Source organism: Melanotaenia boesemani, chromosome 16 (assembly GCF_017639745.1).
Source record: "Melanotaenia boesemani isolate fMelBoe1 chromosome 16, fMelBoe1.pri, whole genome shotgun sequence".
Lineage (NCBI taxonomy): Eukaryota > Metazoa > Chordata > Actinopteri > Atheriniformes > Melanotaeniidae > Melanotaenia > Melanotaenia boesemani.
This window is the reverse complement of record NC_055697.1, coordinates 12360411-12384531: the sequence shown is the minus strand read 5'-3', so window position 1 is coordinate 12384531 and position 24121 is coordinate 12360411. Positions and strand designations below refer to the sequence as shown.

General features: G+C 37.5%; 1 protein-coding gene across 3 annotated transcripts in view; it reads right to left on the bottom strand.

The window, feature by feature from the left end:
• macrod2 (mono-ADP ribosylhydrolase 2) overlaps positions 1–24121 on the bottom strand; it is a 408860-nt gene that overhangs the window by 105364 nt on the left and 279375 nt on the right. For all 3 annotated transcript variants that reach the window (XM_042010046.1, XM_042010048.1, XM_042010047.1), the window contains exon 6: positions 20496–20617. In XM_042010046.1, coding sequence (XP_041865980.1) covers positions 20496–20617 — 122 coding nt within the window. The remainder of the gene's footprint in view (positions 1–20495; positions 20618–24121) is intronic.

The window sequence follows — 24121 nt, the reverse complement described above, 5'->3', positions numbered from 1 at the left end:
CAAAGAGAGGTTTCACTCCTACCTTGTTTTCCTGCAGATGAAAAAGTTGTTTATATTAACACGATGTTCAGGAATTATTTCAATCAGCTAACTTAACATTTGAACATTCAACATTTGAATTTATTCATTGGAATGTAGATCTGGAATCTGTACAAGTAACAGACGATTAAATGGGACATTACTACTTTCCACACAGCACCATATACGAAATAAAAAAACTTTGTTAAAAAACCCAGCCTCATTAAATGCACATTGAATGGACACTCTGTAGTGACCCCTGGAAGGAAGAAAGTACATAATTATCAATGAATCATAGAGACACATTTTCCAATTAGAAGAGTGAATGTTGGTCTTATTCCCGTATACCATAGGGCAAAACATACGGCATACCACTGGGTGAGTCTGTTTCCTCCGATATCTTCATTGGCCTTGTGCTTCAGGAATAATTACTCCAAGACTCGAAGGCAGGGATGTTTTTGTCCACAGGAAATTTAATGGACTTAATGAACTCTTTGTTATCATAAACTCAGGGTGCTCTGTGATTGCCTTCATCGCACAGAGTTCTGCAACACTAGACAGTAGTTCATCCCATTTGCACAATTCCAGTGATACATAGGCCTTTGTGAACTCCAATGATGCAATGTTCTGGAGGAATAAAAGATGGGAGGCAGCATGTATATGAGCCAAGGTACACTGGAGTGTGATAAATAAGCATGAGAAAAATGCAGCCAGGCAGACAGATAACTAGAACCCTGGATAACTGGAAGCTTTTTCTTCTTCTTCTTCTTAAAACATTTCTGTTTGGAGGCAAGTGATTTTCCTCTGCTGCCAGAGCTTATGCTTGGGTAGGTTGAACATGTGACTTATTCATCTCTGTACTGAATGTGCAGCAATGGAATTTCAAATTTGATCCTTTTAAGCAGCGTTCAATGAATTGACATACATGTCAAAGTTTCCTTTTAAGTATAAAACAGATCATCCCATGAATTATAACATTTTTGGATAATTTTTGAAAGATAAAGTACAGTCTTAAAAAAACAAACAGCAAAAATCATGTCAGATTCTTTATTTCATTAACTATCACAAAGCATACAAAATACATTATCCTCATGTTCTGGCAAAGAGCATAAAGAAAACCTTGAGTGGTGCAAGTTCACTTTAAAAATTGCCACAACATAAAGCCATAAATCTGAGCTTGCCCTGAGGTAAGAACAACCAGCACTAATTAACAGTAGCAGGATGAGGGGTCAAGGCCTGTGTCGTATTAGTGTGAGAAAACACTATTTTTCAATTTACAGTGTATACTCGTCTGGAGCTCTTTAACTAATGAAGCTTGCTGCACTATGCACATGTGTGCATATACATTTAATGTACTGAGCAATAAAGAATGTATGACTCCAAAATCTGTTACCTGCCAGCTTTGTGAAAATAAGGACATTCAAATGAGACAGCGGGCTTGTCCTTACAGTGCCAACACAGTAGATGTGACATCTGCCTCGGAAAATGCCCATGAAGCAAGATTGCTGATCCAAACTAAAGCTCATATTAGGCACCAAGCACAGAATCGGTTTTCAATGACTGTGTCAGGTCTTCATAAGGACTTTGGACCAAGGACATAGTAAGCTCTGAGGAGGTCAGTTCTCCCTCTGCGCAGACTTGTGGGCCATTCTCCCACACTTTGATCTAAGCTCTGATGGTAGTGTTGCAGGTGGACTTGGGAGTGGAAGGATTAGAGACAGGGGGGATGGAGAGTATTAGCTTCCTTTGTATTCATTTTATTCTAATTTTGGGACTAAGAGCTGACAGTATGCATAGCAGCGCTTCTTTAGGGTGTTTCTTTCTTTCTTTTTCTTATACTAAATACCCTCAACTCATAAACCATGTGAAGCAGGCCGATTGATAACTGCATGATGTCTCACTTTGAGAGAGTAGGCATTTAGCTGAGATGGGCGTGTGGTTCACACTGCCAGTCATTAGTCATGCTGTCATCTCATTTCAGTACGTGTTTCATTGTTTCATGAGCAAAGGCTACTGCACCTACTCACATTTACTGCACTCACTGCAGACCTAATGGTTGTCTCACCTGCGGCAAAAACAAAGGACCCCGCTCCAACCTTGTCAACATGAAGAGGCCTTTAAAAGATGACAACAAGAAACCATATCTAAGTTTTACGCATGTTTTTGAAAAGCCATGTGCCCTCCGCTTGTCTGGAGACATTTGAAGCTAAATGAAGCACAGCTGCAAAACAGAAATTTCTATCATTATTGCAAGGTGATAATAAATTCAGTGATTCTATATGAATGCATATAAATATCTAACAAAATTAAAGATGAATCTTTATTTTAACTGAAAGAACTTTGGGTTTCATCGGTACAGCTTGCAATATAATTTAAAAATCTACAGAAGGCGTTGATGCACAAGATCCGAGGAGCAGCAGTTGTTTTCCAACAGGGATTTTTATGGCCATGACCATCCCACTTCCTTTTAATGATGGATTTCAGATAACTTAAACAGTTTGATTCTTGCTATCCATTACTTAATCTGAGTAGGCCTTATATAAATTTAATTATGTTCTACTGTTTTTACTGCAGTCTAATAAAGTACTGGTTTGTGCTTTGTTTATTACCATCTCTTTGTCTTTGTACACAAGAGTTTCCTTTACAATAAATTAGCATGAAGTTCTAGCCAGTAAGCTATTGATTAAATAGATTTAAGCTATCATTTAGATAATAATACATTAAAGTTACAGTAATGTGCATTTAAACTATATGTGAAATGAATAAATAAAACACAGACTTGATTATCTTATTTATCCTTTTTCTTTTTTTTTAAATAATGATCCCAAGTTGTGTTTTACCTCTATGAAAATCTAACATTTTACAAAAGTCTCATTATGTGTGTATTTACTGCTAAACTGCCATAGCTTTTAAATGTATCCTTGTTCTCTCAGTAGTCAGAAGTCCTCATAACAAATTCTGGGGTCATCGTTTTCTCAGCAAGGATTGGGTTGTTTGGTGCTTCAAGGCTACAAAAGCATTTATTAAGGTTTTTTTTTTTTTCTTTTTTTTAATGCACATGCTGGTAATACTGTTTTTTAAAAGAGCTTTTTTTTTTTCCATTTTTTTCCATTTAAGATGACATTTGAAGAGCACTCTGTAACTTGTAACTTGACATTTTTCTCCGGCAACATGCTGATAACATGCCATTCCACACTAATTACCAGACTCATCATCATCTCTTTCTTTACACTTAGTAGTTAGTTCTGTGTTTGTTTGTCTTCTTGGAAAATATATTAGTTTTGCACATTTTGCCTGCATCTCCCTTCAACAGTTTCTTCTTCTTTTTTGTAATCTATTTTTCCATTTGAAGAAGTCACCTTTGGGAGTTGTGATACACATTGTATCACAATGTGTATCACAACAGTTGAGAAGATTAAGCCAAAGTACTTTTCTTTCTGGCCAAACACACACACAAGATCCTGACAAGCTAACTCTTTCAGACCAGATTCATGAGACCATTTCAGAGCAGCATTTGTATAATTTTTCCTTTTCATACTATTGCGATGGACACATCACAAAAGGCTTAGAAAACTTTACAAGACAGACATGCAAACATTTGTTAAGCACATTTTTGATCAAAAGGGCAAATCAGTAATTTACAAAGAAAGTTAAAGGTTTAACCTGCCAAACAACAGAAATAAAGATTTAGTGGAAAAAAACAATTCTGTCAAGTTTTATAGAAAGCCCTCAGGTTTTAGATGCCTACAAATAAAATACAAACAATAGTTATTAAATCTTTTAATAATAAATCTAAACAGGTTAAGAACACAAACAACATTCACATATTTTGTGAACTAAAGCTAATTTTCAATATAAATGATCAGGGATCCATCAATTATTATTATATATATACGTAATTATTTAACTGTTTAGGAGAAACATGCCACAAAGATTTTCCTTTTCCTCAGAAAATGTGTCTATTTAATCAAGACTATTCCACAACATATTCCATGCATACTGTATTAAAGCTCAAGCATTGTAACATTGCTGTGCAGGACTCTCCCATTCAATGACTGTGAATAGCTGTGAAGAAAGTGTCTGTCAAGGCAATCTTTCTTAAAATTGGTCTGGCTGCAAAAATCTTATGTTCATCCAAAAATTAGATGTAAATGTGAGGATTAAGTGGAGCCATGTTAAAATAAAAACAGTAATGTACTTTTTCATCCTATTGCATTCATGTAAGAATAAATGCCTAATGATACAGAACACAACTGGACTGTTGTTTTAATGAAGTACCATGGTATCTAACACTTCCCTATTTAAAATAAAAAAAGAATAAAGAAACTGGGTGGCTGGATGCGAACACAGCAGCAGCAACATTTTTCCCTCATACCAAACTTTAAAGACACTAAGCCCATCAACAGCTTTTGAACATTGTGGTGTCCTTTTACCGGTCTCAAGACAGCGCATACAAAAGTCCAGGGTCTCAGAGAAAACTACTTTTATTCATGGTGGAATAATCGGAATCAACAGATGTGAAAACCTTGGTAGGAATGACCCCGTAGGCTTACTGCCATTGTCAAGTAGTCTAGTCACTTTTATACCACAGTTCAGGATATGAACACAAAGCATAAGGCTATAAAAAGTGTTTCCAAACAGTGTGGTGTTAGTAGATTTATAGAGTGTAAAAAGCTCCTGAAGGATTGGCTGTTCAAAGGATATATATTCAAATCCCAAAGGATTTGTATTTCTCCAAGCACCAGAGGGGAGAGTTGATCAAAACCACCTGTTAGAAACTAGCAAGTTATATTATAGATTCCTTTGTACATGAATGGTGGTCCAGGGAAAATATACTCATACACTAGCATACTGTACATTCAAAACCATAAATATAGAGATGTATGAGGCAGCGATGGACTACTGTGTTAGTGCGTGAGGCAGTGGTCATCATTAAAGCGCTTAATAGACCATATCGCCTGTAGGACCTGACAGGCAAGCTGGGCAGAGTGGAAGATCCAGGGAGAGGGTCACCTTCATGTAGAGACAGCTCTGTCACACCAGGGCCAAGAAGAGAGCCACTCTGCCAGTGTAGCCTGGGCCAGACAATGCCTGACTCAACCAAGCAGAACATTCCTCAAACCTCCTCTAGACTTGAACAAAAAAAAAAAAAAAAAAAAGAAAGAAACCGTTGGAGAGAACTGAGGCACTGAATTGAAATGTTCCTGCAAGCTGCACATGAAATTAACTGTTTAAATATTTCACTCAGGCATCTGTTGTTGGAGAACAGAAAGAAGTTATCGTCAAATTACAAACTTAAAATAGTTAAGTTTCTCTTGATGTAGTTAATCCCTGTAAATACATTTTAATAAAAAAAATCTATGTGAGAGAAAACAAAACTAAAAAATCAGAGCAGTGCAGGGACTGCCATCTATTTTGTGTGTTTATCAGAATATTTCTTTTTGGTCTTTTTTTTTTTTACCATATGTATTGAAATCCCAGAGCAGTTTTGGAGAATGACGCTATCTTGGTCTGGGCACAGGTGCATCTTGAAATGAGGAGGAACGAAGTGGGACTAAAACTCAGCAGCATCCAAAACGAAAGAGAGGCGACCTGCCACTCAAGGTCATGGTGAATTGCAGCATGGCACTGCAGATTGATTGGGATTAGTTGGAGCAGCTGGCTGAGAGGAAACTGGAAGGTTACTGAAGGAATCGCCAGGTGGCTCCCATGAATTTATGACACCCTCCACCCAGCTTTTTCTTTCTATTCCTATACAAACAAAGCATAAGTTTAAAGTGGTCCTGTCACATGCTGTTAGCATCTGGGATTATTTCCATGCAACATAATTTACAACAGTGGACAATTTGGTCAACTAATAGATTTATGGCTATGGTTTGATTTGAACTTTATGGGTAACTTTTCACAAATGGCCAGAGGACAATATAGCTAATTACAGTTTTCTAAAAGTGGAGTTCATCATGAATATTGATAAAGAATTAATTAGCTGCTAAAACTGGAAAATCATTTTCTCTGCACAAAATACATCACATGTTTTTTGGAGCAAAACTGCACTGCATCACTCTATAAGAAGGGCAGTTCCTATTATGTTATGATAAATAATTTAGGTGTACAACTCTGGACCATTCAAAACGTGGGAACAGACAATGGGACTTCTAAAGAGTTCTGCTTATCAATAATTCAATTACTAAACAACTCAGCATGGCCTGATTAGTATTTAGCATGAATCCCTGTAACACTCAAAGCCATCACAAACCCTATGACTCAGCCTTGTGCTTGAAAAGCCAGACTCTTGCAGGATTGTGTTCAGATGGGAAACTAATAATTCCTTATGGTCGGAATCTAAAGTCATGATGGTCATGATTAAGCAAAGCAATCTGTCGTATATAATTCTCTCCAGTTTTACAATAGGGCCTCTTCACTGAATCGATGAGAGGGAGAAATGTTGTGCACCCATTCTTTTAATTGCTCAATGACTTGGTTGTGCTGAGTACATTCAGGGAAATTATCAGATGAAGTGCTTTCTCAATATCTCAGCTGACTGGTGTCTTGTGTGTTCAATGCTATGCATATCAAAAAGTGCATTCCATTCAGTATGTGTAATACTGTGCAACAAATACTGCACACACACACACACACACACACACACACACACACACACACACACACACACACACACACACACACACACACACACACACACAGACAGAAACATAAATTCTCTAAAAACAACACCCTCACAAGCATAATGCATAATGCTATTGTTGCAAGTCACATTTCCGACACAGTCTTTTACATCTCATAAATCAAAGCTTTAAATTAAATCAATTAAGTTTCCCTTTTGACCACCTCAGGCTTTTTGGTTTTTAAAAAGAGAGCAAGTGTCTCAGATATTGCTCCATTCATATTGTTACGACCAGGATGTGACTTGAAATATTAAGCTAGATTCCTGACATTCCAAGCTGTAAAGAAGAAGTGAAAGCATTAGAAAGGATTTAACCCATGAGTTTGCTGTGACAGGAACCACACTCAGGACCCAGCCTGCTAACTAAATCTGTGGGCTCATGTATAAGTACACCAATAGTGAAATTAAATGTAAAATCTCCTTTGTTCTGACAGATGTGGTATCATTCTTAAAAAGTAAATGTGACATTTATGATATTAAGGTCACTGGATGGCAATGAGAGAAATGCTTAATCTACTGAATTACCACAGGAAATGATTACTTCAGGAGGTCTACTTCAGAGTGATTTAATGTTAACATGTCATATAATTTTTAATTAACTTGGAAAGAGAGAAAATGAAGGTGGGGGGTGTAATTCAGGAAGTAGCTGCACATTTAAAATCTCTGTTCTGCTGTTACATGCTTTACCTATCCTATCATAACTTAAATCACAGAAATGATAATAAAACATTTGCCCAGAGAGAAATGACTTTATTGCAGAGTGCAACCTCTTCAAGCATTAAATGCTAGGCTGACAAAAACTGCATTTTTCTTTTCTCCATAAATTTTAATAATCTTGGAAAATAAATTTTAATTGTATTTCTGAAAACAGCAGTCAGGATAAATAAATAAATAAATAAAAATAAACTATATAAAAATTAAACATCTGTGACAACCCCCCGGCATCACAGCAACAATTCTGCAGTGTTCAACCAAATATATATCCCTTATAAAACTGTGCAAGGTGCTGCAGTGGCTCCTGAATCGCTGAATAGGACTAAATTGAGCCTGTTGAAGACTGTGAGTCAATCAGCTTAGGCCAGGCACAGTGCATCAGCCCTCGTTAGCCGTGACCTTGGGGGATAATAATGGCACTAAACCAGATGTATGTGTTGGATAATAGCACTGTGATTAGCAAAATATGCAGCAGAAAATAAACACTGGCTTGTCTGCTTACAGTATGCACACAATCCCTCATCTCAACCTGAAGGAACACTACAGTGGTTTTGATAACAAAATGATGAGGAATGGTGGACCTTTGACTTGAGCACATTAAGTGGGTAAGTTCGTGTGGTGTCCAAGAAGTTCACCATAGACGGGGGCTGATCAGAAAGTGCCTAACAGATGGGACATATGGTTACAATGTGTTTCAGTCTTTCTTCATATCTTGAAGAGACACATTTATTCACACCTAAACTGCACAAAGAACTGCAAACCTTCTCAAGTCTTCCAGTACTTGTCAGTTAACTGCCTTAAGCATTCGCTTTCATAAAACATATGGGAGCCGGTACATAACAAAAGGAAAAAGTTGGCTCTGTGTGTCATAAGTATGTCATGAGGTGAAGAAAGGGCAATCTATGAACAATCTAGTGAAATGTCCATTGGGATTTGTCACATTTTGTCTTCAACACAGAAGAATATACAAAATAAATAAATAAAAAATTCAGCTTGCAAGTTTACATTGAAATAGAGGACCATCCATACTGTTTTACTGTTACTTGCTATTTAAAATGGCAGAAACTGCAAATTTGTTAGTTAGTGTACAGTAGAAAAGATCCGCTGCAACAGTTTTCAGTTGTTGTTAAGGCGGATTGATGGTTGTGCGGCGTCTGCCTAACCGCCGTAGGCTCGGCGTAGTTCCGCAGAGGCTCAACGCGCACCTCTTCCAGACCTGACATGCACCCCTGCTTCACAGATGGTTACGTGGAGGTACTCCTTTGTGATTGGTCAGTTTGGGATCACATGTTGCTGGATATCTGGCTCTTCTCACTGAATTTGTGAGGTAACCACCGTTTTTAAAATCAATAACCAGTGGATCAAGTTGATGAGAGGCTGATCGAATTATTTCTTTGTTAATTCGTATATGCCCATGCAATACTCTACTGAGAGAGGTTTGTTGCTATTCTTATTTATAGTCACTTATTCAGTGTAAAAGACATTAATAATGACTTAAAGGAAATCCATCTTAATCTGAGACGCTATCTTATTTTCCCTTGAAATCATGTCATGTGTAGAGAGAGACCCCCTCATTGTGCCAAACCAGGATAGAGAGACCTTGTACTGTGACCAAACACATCTGTAAGGTCGGGCGACTATGATTGAAGGATAATTGGTTGCAAGCTTGTTGAAATGGAACCCTGTGATAGACCAGGAAATTCCAGTTTCATGGACATGGGCCTGGCAAGGTCACCACAGGGTTCAACACCTAGCTTCATAAAAAGCCACACATAAAAGGATCAGATGAGAGAGTTTCAAACACAAGAAACTACACTATAGTAACACTATGATTCACATGCACTAAAGTTACATAAATATTGTTAATAAATCACACAGTCTCAATGACAACTTGTTTCTTCATGTTGTTTCTTTGTTGAACCAGCATCCTGAAAGCTGTGCAGGAAAATAGTTACTCTCTTTGTCTTACCTGCTTAAATAAAGACTAATTATTTGATGATGCAGGCTCATGTTACACATCATGCCTTGTAACTTTAATTAAATGCATTAAGAGGAACTAACAGATTCAGCTCTCTCACCACTATTGACAAGATGATAATTAAAATATCCATCTGTAAGTGTTAAATTGAAAATGTTGTCAGGCGTATCACAAATGCACAATAAAGTTTCAGTTAGAATTCTGGTAAAAAAAAATATTATTTGTACATGACTGACTGCATAGTGTTTCCTTTAGTTATTCAGTTATACAGTTTTTTTCAGACAGTCTCAGCCATGAGGATAATCCAGCAAACTATAGAGCAACATGGGGTGTTACCATAGGGATGAAGTGCTGCATTAGTATTGAGATGACCGAGAATCTGATGGTTCTGTCTGGCTTTACTGGCACAAACACAAACACAGCAAAGATCCTGTCAGCTGGACTGATCCTGCATGGTAATTAACTATAATGATGTAAACAAGAACTCATTCAGCTGCTTTCGCTGACGTTGAACAACCTGTTACATTATTTGTAAGACAGCTGAGATTTACTTAACTGAAAAGCAGCTGTCAGGCAATGAGAGATGCATCATTTGCATCTTTAAGAATGTATTTCATATCCTCCTTTCACGCTCAGTCCCTTTGATCCAAGGAAAAGCAGTTGTCAGGTGGGGGAAGAAATATCAGATGACACTAGTGTTTCAGATTCAGTCACAACTCTAAACAGATGGGCAAATTCTAGAGGAAAAAACCTTTCAGCAAGGACTAGATCATTTTTGTTGAAACCTTTTTTTTTGTATTGGTTTAGTTATGGAGACTTCAAAGCTTTAAAAAAAAAAAAAAACACCATCTACGTACCATCTGTTCTTGAGTTTCTCTCCTGTCAGTAACAATGAGATTCAAAAGTAACCTCCCTGCAGGCAGATGATTTGGGACTTGCTTTGAAAGATCAGCTTTGTTTCTAACAACTCATTCCAACGCTGTCTTTCGCTGAATGAATTTCTGTTAATCAGCTTTAATCAACGCCAGCTATTCTCTGCTTAGGTAGATCTCAGACAAACCAAAATGGGTTACTCTCTCATTCCTGTTGTGAAGCAGACACAAAGAAGTGCCTTTTGTTCTCCTGGACTGCCCACATTCCACAGGTATGTTTAATTAATACATGTTTATTGTGGTGTTCCTGTCTCATGGTGTAATGCATAAGCGACATCTGTTTAATCAACAACTTCCTATGACAGTCCCTCAGTTGGGTGCGAGCTGTCGCTTCTATTCTCAGATGGTACCGCGGAGGGATATGAACTTCATAAATATGCAGACAACTCTTCATAGCCAGGTACAGCAGCAGTGAAAAGAAAGCTGGAGTGAAACCAGCCTGAGTGCTGAGTGAGTCTTATACCGCTTGACTGTGCTTTAGTACTTAACTTATTAGAAGAGCATTTATTATTGTCAGTGTATATTAACATAAAAAAGAACTACTGCCATCTTACTCATTGAATGTCTGTGTGAAGTAGCCTTTGTAGGAGATAGAGTTTCATCCTTCTGATGATTGCTATGGGCTTCCTGTGCTTACAATCAAGACAGTAGCATGCTCACATCACCCTGCTCTGGAGATCACCTCTTCAGTCCCCATCAACTGTGATTATCACTCTCGAGGTGTGTGGAAATGTCACATTTTACATATCCTTATATTTCACCTCACAAAGTTTCCCTGGAATGAAGGGAATGTCCCAGTTACATGCACATGAAACTCCTGCTTCTGCTGTGGTTGCCGCTTTCTGAATTAGGTCACTGAGGTAATTGGGGTTCCAATGGTCATTAATTCAGACTAGGTGGCAGACCACCACAACCACTGTGAGGATAATTGGATCTAATTGGCCTAGTGTTGGCAATGATTTGGATCAGACAAACAGAAATGACTAATTTAAATGGCAGTGTGACCTTTAGAAAGCTTCAGTCTAATTAACCTTTGTGGATGCTTACAGGTACTATGGTGTATGTGAAAGTGGGTTACAAACAATGACCAGTCATAGTTATAATCACAAATTGTATGCATTTGAGGGATGACACTGTTTTTGTAGCACAAAAAATATTACATACTCTTTTTGTATCTGTTAATGTGCACTTTATTACTATTGATAATAGCTTTTAACTTTCTTTTATTTACTGTTGTCATGTTGTTGTCATGTGGTTTTGTATCTTAGCGAGAGTCCTTCATTATAGTGTAACTACACCTCCTATGTTTTGAGTAACTCCACCCACTGCCAAATTTGAAAAATGCATGAAACTGCAAGGTTTGGGGAGGGAGGTGTGGGGTGATCAGGGAGTGGAGAGTGGGCGGGTCGGGATACAAAGGCAGAAATGATTGACAGACAGCATCCTAGCTCACTGGCAAGAGGCAAAGAGAGATTCACAGAGCATCTATGCCACAGAGAAGTCTTTGAGGTGGACCTTTCCCCTCCTCAATCTCCTCAGCTACACATGAACAAGGTGGTCATGAGTGGTTAGCGCTGTTACGTTGGCATGTCAGGGGCTCCAGCAGGCTCTGGAAAGCTGTGGAGACTTGCGGCAGGTTGTGGCAGCTGCAGGAAGTGCCGCTGTACGTTGCCGCAGATCAGTCGCCAGATGAGGATCAGCAGGTAAAGAATAAAATCTGGTGTTACTTTTACACCCCTCAAAAGCACAAATCTGTCCCATTGCAGGAATATTTAATCAGAAACTCTGTAAAAGAACAGAAGTCTGAAACTAGCAAATCTACACCATATAAGTTCACATCCCTTCATATGCATGAAGCATGAGCTGGTGGGCATCGTTTTCAATGCTTGCAAGGTGAGGACCCATCTGTTTGCATCTAGGGGGAGGGGCTGTAGGGTTTTTAAAATTTTCTCATGACGTAGATAACCTCTTTATGTCATGGAAAACATAACCTGGTTTAACTCTGTTGAGGGTGTTATGAGTCAGTTTTTAACCACAAAATCCTGTTTTTAAAATAAACGAAAAAAATACTAGTTTTACCCACAGTATATGGGGTTTTCATCACATTTAAGTAATTCTGTTTTTACAGCTCAAAAAAACACATTTTTGGAAGCACTACCCCTTTCAGTATGCCAAACAGTGTATGCTGCTGGACACCTGATAAAGTATGTCTTGTCTCGTCTTGTCTCGTCTTATCTTATGTCTATCTGACCGAGATGTCAGGTTCTAATCAAGATCTTAACCTCGCCTAAAAAAACGATAAATGCAGAAAAATTGTTTACATTAAAAAGCAATGAATAAGACAAATGCAAGGAGTAAAGCAGCTAGTAGTGGTTTTGAAATTGTATTTGCTCACATAGAAGAATGTCCTAACTCTTGAATATAATTAATAGCAAATCCTATTTTCACAAAAACTAATCTAATTCAATAATTTAATCTTAGATTAACTATTTCTGAAAACTACCTTTATGACTCAGAATGGCATACTGTATATGTAACCCTACATGTTTGCCTCATTTAGTATTTAATGAGCTGTGACTATTCAAATTAGCCGACCTCAGTGCAGTGACATGCATACAAACACCTGAGAGACATATTTGTGTACAAAGACAGGATCAAACCAATTCAGAGGCTGATTGTACATGGGTGCAGGCGTCCACCCAGGTAACACTGCATCGATTGCCACACAGTGAATCAAGTGAGGTATGTGCGTGTTTGAAGATATCATCATGACAATAACAGAAACAGAAAATTATTTGCTTTCCTTGTTAATGCTGATAACAGCATGTGTTTTCAGTGGGAAACAGACCAGTTAAGTACTTCGACTGGCTACAGAGTTATAGTGTTGAAATACATAGACAATGCTTGTCTCTGTCTGTCTTTGTCTCGTCTGGATGAAATAGTCAAGGCCTTTCCTGGCAACGTCCCCTGGTTGGAAACATACAATGCTCTACAATCTGAAAAGTTCTGTATTAATTTTGCCTTCATGGAAGTTACACAAGCCACATGCACTAATGCTCAACATAACAATAACAAGCCAGATTTTCCCTCTACTTTTTTAGGAGTATGTGATTTTCAAAAACAGTTTCAAATTTTGATTCATCAGACCATGGGGCCATGTTCAACTTCACTTCAGTCCATCTTAAATGATTCAGGGCCAGAAAAGGTGGCAGCTTTTATGGATCTTGTTTATACTTTATTTTGAATGAAACAGCGTGTCTATACTTTTGGGTGGTGCTGATTTTATTTTTTGCTTTCCAATGAAGAAATTGACTTACATGTATGGGACAATGATGTAGATGTAGGGACAAACTGATTTCAACAATATTAGTTTTAAAACTTCAAAACAAAATTACTAATGTAATTTCCACCTTAGAATTGTGTCTGTTTTTAATGCAGCACTGCCTGAGGGCCAGATAGATGATCACAGGCACTGAATTAGTTTTCCACCTCTGTCCAGCAAACATTAGCTTCTTCTTTTAATTGTATTTTGTTCTGTAAATGAAAAAGTCTGTGATTTCTTTGTAATTGCAGTCAGAGAAACCTTATTATCGAATTGTTTGCGTATTCTGAGAGCCAGTTTTCCACAAAGTGGTGAACTCCTCATCTTTTTTTATAGACTCAGCTAATCTATGATGTTATTTTTTAAGGCCATACAGGGTGTAAATAACTTGCAGTATTATCTGTCTGTTCACATCAGACTTCATAGACACTGTGACATATTAGGCACAATGCATCATAGTGCAGCAGTCAAAGATATATGGAAGTTAAACATAATCTAATAAAGTGAATTTCTGGTAGACTTTTAGAAGGAGAAAGAAAAAAAAACACTTACTGTAACAATCACTGCTTAAAAAGCCAAAACTAAAAGCATTGAGTTCTACAGATAGTGAAACTTTTGACGTTGTACAAGCAAAGCTCTCACTTTCCTAACACAATTAGTGGCACAATTTACTTGCTATAATCAGAAGCCATAACATAAATAAATCTGGAACTGCTTGACTCTTGGACAATAATTTACCAGAAATGGAAGAAAGGTAGTTAAGTTTGTGCATGAGTTGCACAGATGAAGATTAATTAATTACTTGGGGAATCAGCACACCAAATAGAAATGAATGGATTACAACGTCATATGGTGGTATTTGAAAAAATGGAAATAAAATGGAAATAAATTCATTATTAACTTCCAATGTACTTACATAGAGCAGTTAACAACACACTAAATTAACATAGATGTAGCTGTCAAGAAAAAGTACATTAGCAGTATATTGACCTAGAAAACAGATGAAATGCCTTTAAAGAAAAAAGGCAAATCAGAATCTGAAACAAGGTTATATTCAACATGCCCAGAGTATTTGTATCTCAAACCTTGAGGGCCTGCTCTCCCATCCTTTTTATACAGTGTTTGTTTGTCCCTGTCATGTCAAACATTATTTAGTAGAGGCTATCAGCTATCATCTTCAAACAGCATGTGCATGCTGATTTGTGTCACCATATGATATTGTTTTTGGGGATTGCATTCTGGGAACACTGTTGGGCAAAAATGAATGAAAGCTAATGCTCCTAGCAGCCTTGGAATGAGCCCACAGAGAAGGGTGGCTAATCCTATCATTCTACACCATTCATCTGCAATCCACTTGGCTTTCAGCATTTTTTCTCAACAGGCAATTTGTGGCTTCCCTGCTGGATCTCTTCGAAGCCAGTGTGTTATGACTACAAAACACTTCCAGGGCCGCCTGGGAGTCAGACAGGAGGCCACTAAATACAGTCTGCGACCCTGTCACGGTCCACACTGGCAGCTGCCAACCCACTGCCCGCTGCCAGAAATAGCTTAATGACAAATACTTCCAGAAACACACCAAACCATGGCTTGTCAAAGTCAAATTAGAAGCAAAACAAATATGAAGAAAAAGAAGAAAAAATGCTAGTTGTATGTTACAAACACTGAGCTCACAGTAGTAGCGATTTTTGTTTCAATAAAGGATAAAGAATCTAACTAAACTAATACTTTGGGTAAACTTTCGGTATTATTTTATTTTCCGAGGGTCAGAGTAAAAGGGACATTTAATATGATCTCTAAAGTAAAAGAGACTCTAAAGCTGAATGACTTCCAGATGGTGGCATCCCCCTCCACATAGCCTGTCTCCTTCTGCCTGACAGATGCTATGCATGCTTCCAGGGAAGAATCCGAGCAGCCTTCCATGACTAACCAAAGCAGGGGACCCATATTAACAATGTCATCAGTTCCAAGTGCTGTATAATGTCCCGGCTCTTTGTAGAAGAGGTCCTAACCTTAAGGGTCTGACTGTACAAAAAATGGAACGTACGTTCTGAAGAATGTGTCGTCAAAATGCACCAAGACATGTGTGAATAATATATATGTAGTCAAAGCCTTAATTATGAAACTCTTTGCTTCTTCCTTTGAAAAAGTGACTGGCAGGTCTCAGTAAGTGGTTAAAAATATACATTACATACAAATAAATTACATAATATTTTGCTACTGGTGGGAAGGGATGCCCTCCAATAATTCTTTCCAAATAGACAATGACAACACAGCATCTAGCTACCCCCCTCCCAGGTAAACAACCCCGATTAGGCCCATTTAATGCATCTTGGCTCAAGTAAATATTGACAGCCTGTGAAAGTCTATGTGCTTATTGATCGGCAAGGTGGTATTATTACTACAATTCACACATTCATGTTGAATAAAAATCCCTTTTTCTCACTGTATTTCCTATTTTGCTGTTCACTTGTTCCTGCTTAGGAGCCAAGCAACATCCTGTAGCGTAACAAGCACTGAGCAGAGGAGGGGGCTGTTTGACAACATGCTGCTCATAACCCAGAGCTGCGCAGCTCCCATGGTTCCCCTGTGTGATGTTTTAGAGCCCAGCCGGCAACTCTGGCATCCTGACTGTGGACTGTGGTCAGTCTGAGCCCAGGGAGCTGTGACAGCCTGCTGCTCTTTCAGCCACAGCAAACAGATTTAAACAAAAAAAAAGAAGAGAAAAGCACTGAAGCATAAGAGTTTTATAGACAGAGAAGACATGAGCAAAGGACATTGCTACAACACAGACAAACCGACTGGATTGACACATGTGCAAATGAGGATATTTGCTCATTTTACAGAATGAATGGCATCAAATGATTTGGAAAACCAAGCTCTATATACCATCCGGTGGCCTGACATCGCTATCCATAAACTGACACAGAGTGATGGTGCTAAAGTCTGTGTTGTTCCAGATGATATTCAGCTTCAATGTCTGCATTAACGAGCTGGTATCCTGGCTAAGACTGATATTAATTTCTCACCCCCCCCCCCCGCTATTGTGTAGCTTGATATCATTGTGTGCACCACACTTAACATGGACCAGAGCAAACAAAGAAGTGAGTTGTTTGAAAACTGAATCTGAAAATTGTAGATCAGCATTTTAAAAGTAAAGGCTATAAGACCATCTCCGAACAGCTTCATGCTCCAGTGACTAGAGCTGCAAACATTAGAAAGGACTATTAGCTCCACGGGACTGTGGCCAACTTCCCAGGATGTAGGCACGATAGGAAATTCAGCATTCAAAAAAACATCCAGACATTCAAACTGAACTCCAAAGGCAAGCTACATTACAGTCTAATGGCACAACCTGCCACCTCTACAGCAACAATGGGAGACATGGATGGAGACATAGGAGCTACTGAAAGAAAAACACTCATTTTCTGAGTCTCCTTTAGAGTGATGAGACAAAACTAGCACATTTTCGCAAGTCATTTCAGCTCTAGGTTTACAGACTAATATATTAAAGCTTTATTAAAGCTATCAAAGCAAGGGGCTGCTTTGCTGTGTCTGGTATAGGATGAAAAGGAGGAGGGAGGGGGTACATTGGACTCCCTGAAAATCAATGGCATGATCTGAAAAACTGAATGTGAAGATGCCCTTCAAACCTGAAACAGCTCAAGTAGTTTGTTCAGAAGGAGGGGGTTACTTGTCGGTAGATGTAGAAGAATCAAAATCAGAATCCACTTTACAGTATTGTCATTGGACAGGGTACAACAACATTGAGGTATCAGCTCTCATGTTAAGATAATTAAAAAATAAATAGGCCACAATATGCAACACAATACAAACATAACTACTGGTAAAATAATGATAAAAAATAAAGAAGTCTCATTTAGAGCTTTACAGTTCACTTATTGGCAGTAATTGCTGTTAAATGTTGTGCAGCAACATGCAAAATAAGGTAACCATCATTTTTGTCTTTCTTATTTGTAGGTAAAAAAGGGAAAAAGTCTGTTTTCCAGTGTTGAACCACTACATGTAGCCTCAGATGGAGATGCTGAAGTGCCCCAAGGACATCTTTGTCTAAAAGTCTAAATTAATAGTATAATGTATAGAATAACATCAGCAGGTATAAACTGCAACATAAACCACCCATCTCACACTCTTTTCCTAGCATGCAAGAAAAATGATGTTCACTGAAAACGTAAGATGCCCTATCAACAGACAGTATTGGGTTTGTGCCTTTGGAAAAAAATACTGACATGCTTTTTTATCATAGGGGGGATTGTGAGGAGGGGGACCCACAGCAATTTTGGTAATACAATTTCTCATCTATCATGATGATGCTTATTTTCATCCGATTCTCCACCAATGAAAAATACAAGCCTCGTGCTTTTGTATTATGGCAAAAAGAAAGAAGAAGAAAAAAAAAAAAAAAACACTAAAAATGTCACACACAGCTGCCAATCTAATGTGCTTGGCAGCTGCATTTTTAAATCAGCTGAGGTCTAGAGAAGTTATGCTGCATTTACTAAAACATAATCCAAAGATGAAACAGTACTTTAGACAAGAAAAAATTAAAACATTAGCCCTGTTGAAACAAGACCGCATTTATTTTTATCAAATTATTCTACAAGAGAAAGCTAAAATTCTCCCAAAACTGAAAAATGAAATACATTTCCAATCATCTGGACACTTTAAATTACTTGACAAATTTATTAAATCATATGTCCGAATAGAAACAAAGCAACAAATGACTGATTTTTATCCAGTAATCAAACATTATGATAATATCCTAACCTAAGATATCACAAATAACCACAAAACTCAGCAGGGAGAATTGCCCGAGGTTACCTAAAATCACATCTTCGATCTTCCCCAGTTCCGTCCCAGTGGGGCTGTAAATCAGAGCAACATCGAGGTATAGAAAAATAGCTCTTCTATCTAATTTCTGGCTTCTGGGGGATAATGGTAAAATGTTCACTCAAACACACTGAGCTGCCCCAAGGTGAAGAAATAGCATTTTTAGTCTTGAGATTTAGAGGTATTCCCTGTAAACTCCCTCTTGAAATGCTACATGAAGCAGAAGATTTTGATATGGCGATGGCAGCCACGCTGTTTTGTTGCCTTAAGGGAGGCTTTGAGCTGCTAGAAACAGGGATTAACTACCAATCACTTCTTTTTTTTTTAACCTTTCATACTCAAGTTTATTTTTTATTCCTCTTTAAAGCCCTGGAATCACCATTAAGGACCCTGACATATTGGACTCCTAACTGTAGTCTAACCCCTTTCCTTTACATTTTGCCCAATAAACTCATTCTGGATACCTACCTAGCTAAATGTCTTAATATGAGGAGGGGATTTGTTTCTCTCACATAAAGTCCAAAGTTATACTATTTTGAATTAGTTAGAATAACTCCAGTACTGGGCTTAACTAAAACTTGGAGTCTCTGCACTTTGCTTCTTATTAAACAATCGTGCAACCTTTTGTTGCAAAGAGCCCTTGAAGTCTCTCTTAAAGAGTGGCTGCACATTAAGGCAGGCTAGACGAAAATTGAATCAAGGCCACATGCTCGCTTGAAGTAAGAAACAACTGCTTCCTCTTAGTTTTGGTGAAGGCCCTCTGTTGTCCTTGTTGCAAGAAGAAACAAAATGAACTGAGGCCAAGATAATATCATGATTAGGCTCATCCTACAAGGCCAGTCAATCACATAACACCACTGTTTTCACTGAAGCCCTGCTCAACACAAAGCAGCTGTGTAAATACATTAGACAGAATACAGCCTCCCAGTGAAAACAAAAACGTAGTTTCTTATAAATATATGGATTATTGGATAAATAAATCTAAAGCTGGGCTTAAACTAAATAAAACTTTGGAATCTGCTAGAAAACAGGGTGAGGACTGGGACATGTATGGATAAAAGCACACAAGCTAGCAGAGTGTTCCTGTGATGAAGCCTGAGGGCCCAGTGCTACAAAGCCTTGGGCAGTCTGAGCTAAGTTTCAAGATCAGCAGACATGCTGCCGATTTTAAGATAACTTCGAAATACCGTAACTACTTCAGACATTTGGCTTCACAGTTCATTCAATAGCTGCTTCGAGGAGTCTGTTGCACTGACAGTAAGTCATCAACAGAGCAGGGGTTGGTCACAATCATCTTTAATGAAACTGGCAGTCACCTATGTCTCCTCTCTCTGCTGGTAAGTACTTCTACTGATTGGCCTCTGATGATGGCAGTAGGTTAGAACAGAAAATGTAATTTCTGCCTTTTTGGGGTGATACTGATTTGTTTAACCTCTGTTTGCTGCGCAAAGCCATGAATCATTTAGATCAGCCTGAAAACAGTCAGGTCCACAGCAGACTAAAAGCTAAGATAGTACATGAATGATTAGCTGCCAGCTGTTAAATGAAACTATGTGGGCATTGACTGAACCCTTTATCTGTCCTTTAAAGAAGCAAATTCCCCTTGAAGAGGTGTAGCAGACATATGCAAGAATCAAAGCATTTAAAATTACCTTTCTTGTGCAAGGTATTTAATTAATCAAAACACACACACACACGCACAAATCTATGTCATAACTTTTGGAAAATGAACAAAAGGGCACAGTTTTATAACCTAAAACATTGAGATAACATAATAGTTATTCACAGTTGTATACAAACACTTGCCTTTCATTTAAAAACGTGCCAAAATAGTCTACATGAAAAGCATTCTTTTGACAAACAAAGCATTCCTATTTTGTTTTGTTCTCTCTTTCCTTAGTTTAAAAAAAGAAGATTAAAGGAATAGTATCCAAAATGAAAGATACTAAATCCTTTTATTGCTGAGATGAGAGTGAAATACTAAAGTACTGTACTCACCACAGAGGTCAAGCCATGCTCCGTCATCAGATCGAGGGAGTTCTGGTAGCAGGAGGTAAGGTCACACTTCTCTGAAGGACCTACATGACCTCTGGCCACTGGGCCGACAGTGTGGATCACATCTGGTGGAAGAGGAAAAGCACAAAGCTTAGTTATGCCACATTTAGCAAGGATGAATAGTAGGAACTATTTCTACTGACCAGCACAATGCCATAAAGCTGAGCAGTCCAGCTCGAATTCTTAAAACCTGTAAAACCACCATAAAAACAAAATATGCCTAAGTTTGTCCTCACAGTGAGACAATGACTCATCATGATGATTTGAGCAGCTCAACCTGAAAAGAATGCATTTATTCAGCAAATAAAACGGTAGCTTAGATAGGAAATCAATTACAAGATTCTTTTATGCCACCTACTCAAATATTCATTTCTCTCCCCATACTCTTCCCTTTCGCATAGTAATGTCTTCACCTGTCAATCACTGATCTCCTTGTCTGGCCTGACCAGACTGAGGAATGCAGCTTCTTAATTGAATCATGGAAGTGATGACAGGAAAATAAGACAATCGAAGCTGTGACTTGAGAGAAACATAATCTTCTCCATTCTGCCTGGCTACCCTTGGCCTTCTCAGTGTTAGACAGGGCAGGTCAACAATGTACAAGAAGAAATTCTGCATCACCCACGCTGTAATTTTAACAGAGCTTCACTTTGTGATTTATAAATGCTACATACACGAGAGCGCCTTAAAACAGTTGTCAGGTTTTGAATTCAGTATTCTGTCATAATTTATGATGCCATAATTCATTAGTATGCTTCTGTTTATTCAAAAGTTGAAGATTTTTAGAGTGCAAAAACGCATTAACCAATACTTCACAGTAAATCGTCATATATGGTGTATTCAATACAGATCAATTGGGAACCATGCATTTAAATTTTTATGCATGAAGCCCCTTATTTCTGTACAATAAAATACAGAATGCAGAAAATTCTGACCTGAGTCTGACGAGGGTAGGTAAGATAAACCCAGTGGTCTGTAGTTAACACCTGGCCTCATGTTTATTTAATATGATGCAGTGACCTCAATTTCCAATTAAATACATGTGAACTACTGCTTATTATTATTCTACTAGTTCAAAGATCAAAATTATATTTACCTTTAACTTGTATGCTTGCATAATACCAGCGAGGATGATAAAATGCAGGGGCCACTGTATTTAAGTGGCTTTTTGTTGCTTTAAATGGTGAGATCGTGTGTTTGGAAGCAGCGAAAAACAAGGAGTATGAGTGATTCCCAGCACAACTGAGGATGGGCTGTAATGAGAATGGTGCTGTCTGAAGTATTGTCTTTTTCCACAATAGCAGGTGGAAAATTGAATTGCACAACATGGTTATAATGGGGCACGTGGCAAGTTGTTTTTCGTGCATAATTCATGGAGTTCTTCACTACAAGAACGGCAACATGCCAATTAGAGTGTGGGCAAGTGCCAAAAACTAGACTACTGTTGAATTCATGAAAGTTTAAACAGTTCTTTTCTCACCACTTCGAATGTCTTCACTCGTTTTCTCAATACCTTCACATCAAATAAATATTTATTCATCTGTGTTTGTGTAAGGTGAAAGGTATACAGAATTTCACTTTGTAACTAAGGGCAGATATTACAGGAAGTTGCTGTAGGTTCAAAAAATACACAGCTGCCTTGGTATCTCAGTAAACATAAACACAAGTGACCAAGTCACAAAATAACAAGACTATTAGTTTGGTTTTAAGGAAATCAAATCAATTATTATTTGCATATATCCCTGAATCAATTCACTATTGTAGAAATCTAAATAAGTGGCATAACAACAACAAAAAAAAAAACAATGGCGAATGGTTTATTAGATAAGAAAGTCAAATAAATAAATAAATAAATAAATAAAGGCTTCTTCCTTTGGTCATGCTCCTGTTCACAATTATATGTTATGAAACTTGGCCAAATAAAACAAAATCTTGTATATTCTTCCTAATAAGCAGATGAGAAAGAAACACATTAAAGAAATAAGCCGTGTACTTCCACCTCTTTCTTCCAAATACTTTTGAATACTCTTAAATAGAAAACATGGGGCTAATTTAAAACTAAACTAAAAACTAGATTATAGAAAAAAGTTATTTTAAATAAAAGTTTGAAAAGCTCTGACAGATCATCATCATAGTTTCAGTTACACAGCTCAAGTAATTACCCAGATGATGACAGATGCAGAAAATATTGAGTGAAATGTCATGATATCCACATTTAATAACTATTTTTGTGCAAAGAAAATTAATCAGTTACTTAAAAAATGTGTATACTTGATAATATAAGTAACACTCTTATCTGTTGTAAAATAAGCAGTAAATTTGAAAAAAAGAGACGATACCAGCAACTTTACAATAACAATCTCAACTCCTGAAGTAAACATGCAGCCAGACATGGCTTCTCCTACCATAATATCTTCAAGTCCTAATCTTCACTTTTACACAAGTAGTTAATTAGCCAAAGAAAAAAAAAAGTTATTTGGTCACAAATACTTAAATTCAACTAAAAAAAGAACTGATGTTCATGTTTCTGTTGTTTTTGGGTCCCTTCAACACTGAAAACAGCTAAACAAATAAAAACCTTTGAATGAAAATAAACCTAAATGATGAATTCTTGATGCTTACACTACTTGAGCTAATTCCATCAAAATCAATGTGTATGATGCATATTTATACCATGTTTCTGTAAGTCCAAAAGACCGTGAAAAACACAGCAAGTACAATGCTGAGTGCACTAAGTATTGAATAGATTCACAGCAAGACATCAAACATACTTAAATAGATATATATAGTCAACATTTGAATTAAGGGAGTGATTATATGCTCCAAAACTTTGTACAAGAAATGACTAAGCCATAGATATACATGCTAACAAGTATTAAAGGATACTGGTGACAGAAAGAGAATGAATATCATTTAACTATTTACTTTGTGCTGTGTTAGTCTGAAGACACAAATATCCATGAATTAGAAAAAGAGACTCAGTGTAGAGTAGATATTATGGAATTGATAAAAATGGACTCAGTTGAGAAGCCTGAACTACACAGTACTAAAAGTAGAAGATTCACCTTTCTGTTACCACATCTAGAAGGAAAGTTAAGAGTCTCATTGGTCCTGCAAAGCCTTAACCATTTTGAATAAGAAGCCATTAGTTTCACTGAAGAAGTACTAAAGATCAGTTTTTTGGTGAGAAAATAAAGTAAAATTAGAAATTTACAATGTCTGTGTTTCAGTGCCAATTTCCAGACACATATTTTACCTCTAAAGAAAAGCTGCTGGTTTAATGGTTCACGCTGAAGTTAAAAACAAGACTCCCCAATTCTGTTGGAGCCTGGCATGCATTATAGAACAGACTAAATTACACTAATTATGTAGACATTTGAATTTCAAATGTCAAACACACTTATTTCTCTTAATTGCAGACTGTGTATTGTGCAGCTGAATTTTATAGGCAATTATGAATATGAAATGGGAGAACTGGCACATTCTTGACTGTAAAAGGATCAGATCAGAAGAAAAAACAAAACAGTTCAGTAACCAAAAAAAAAAAAAAAAAAAAAAAAAAAAAAAAA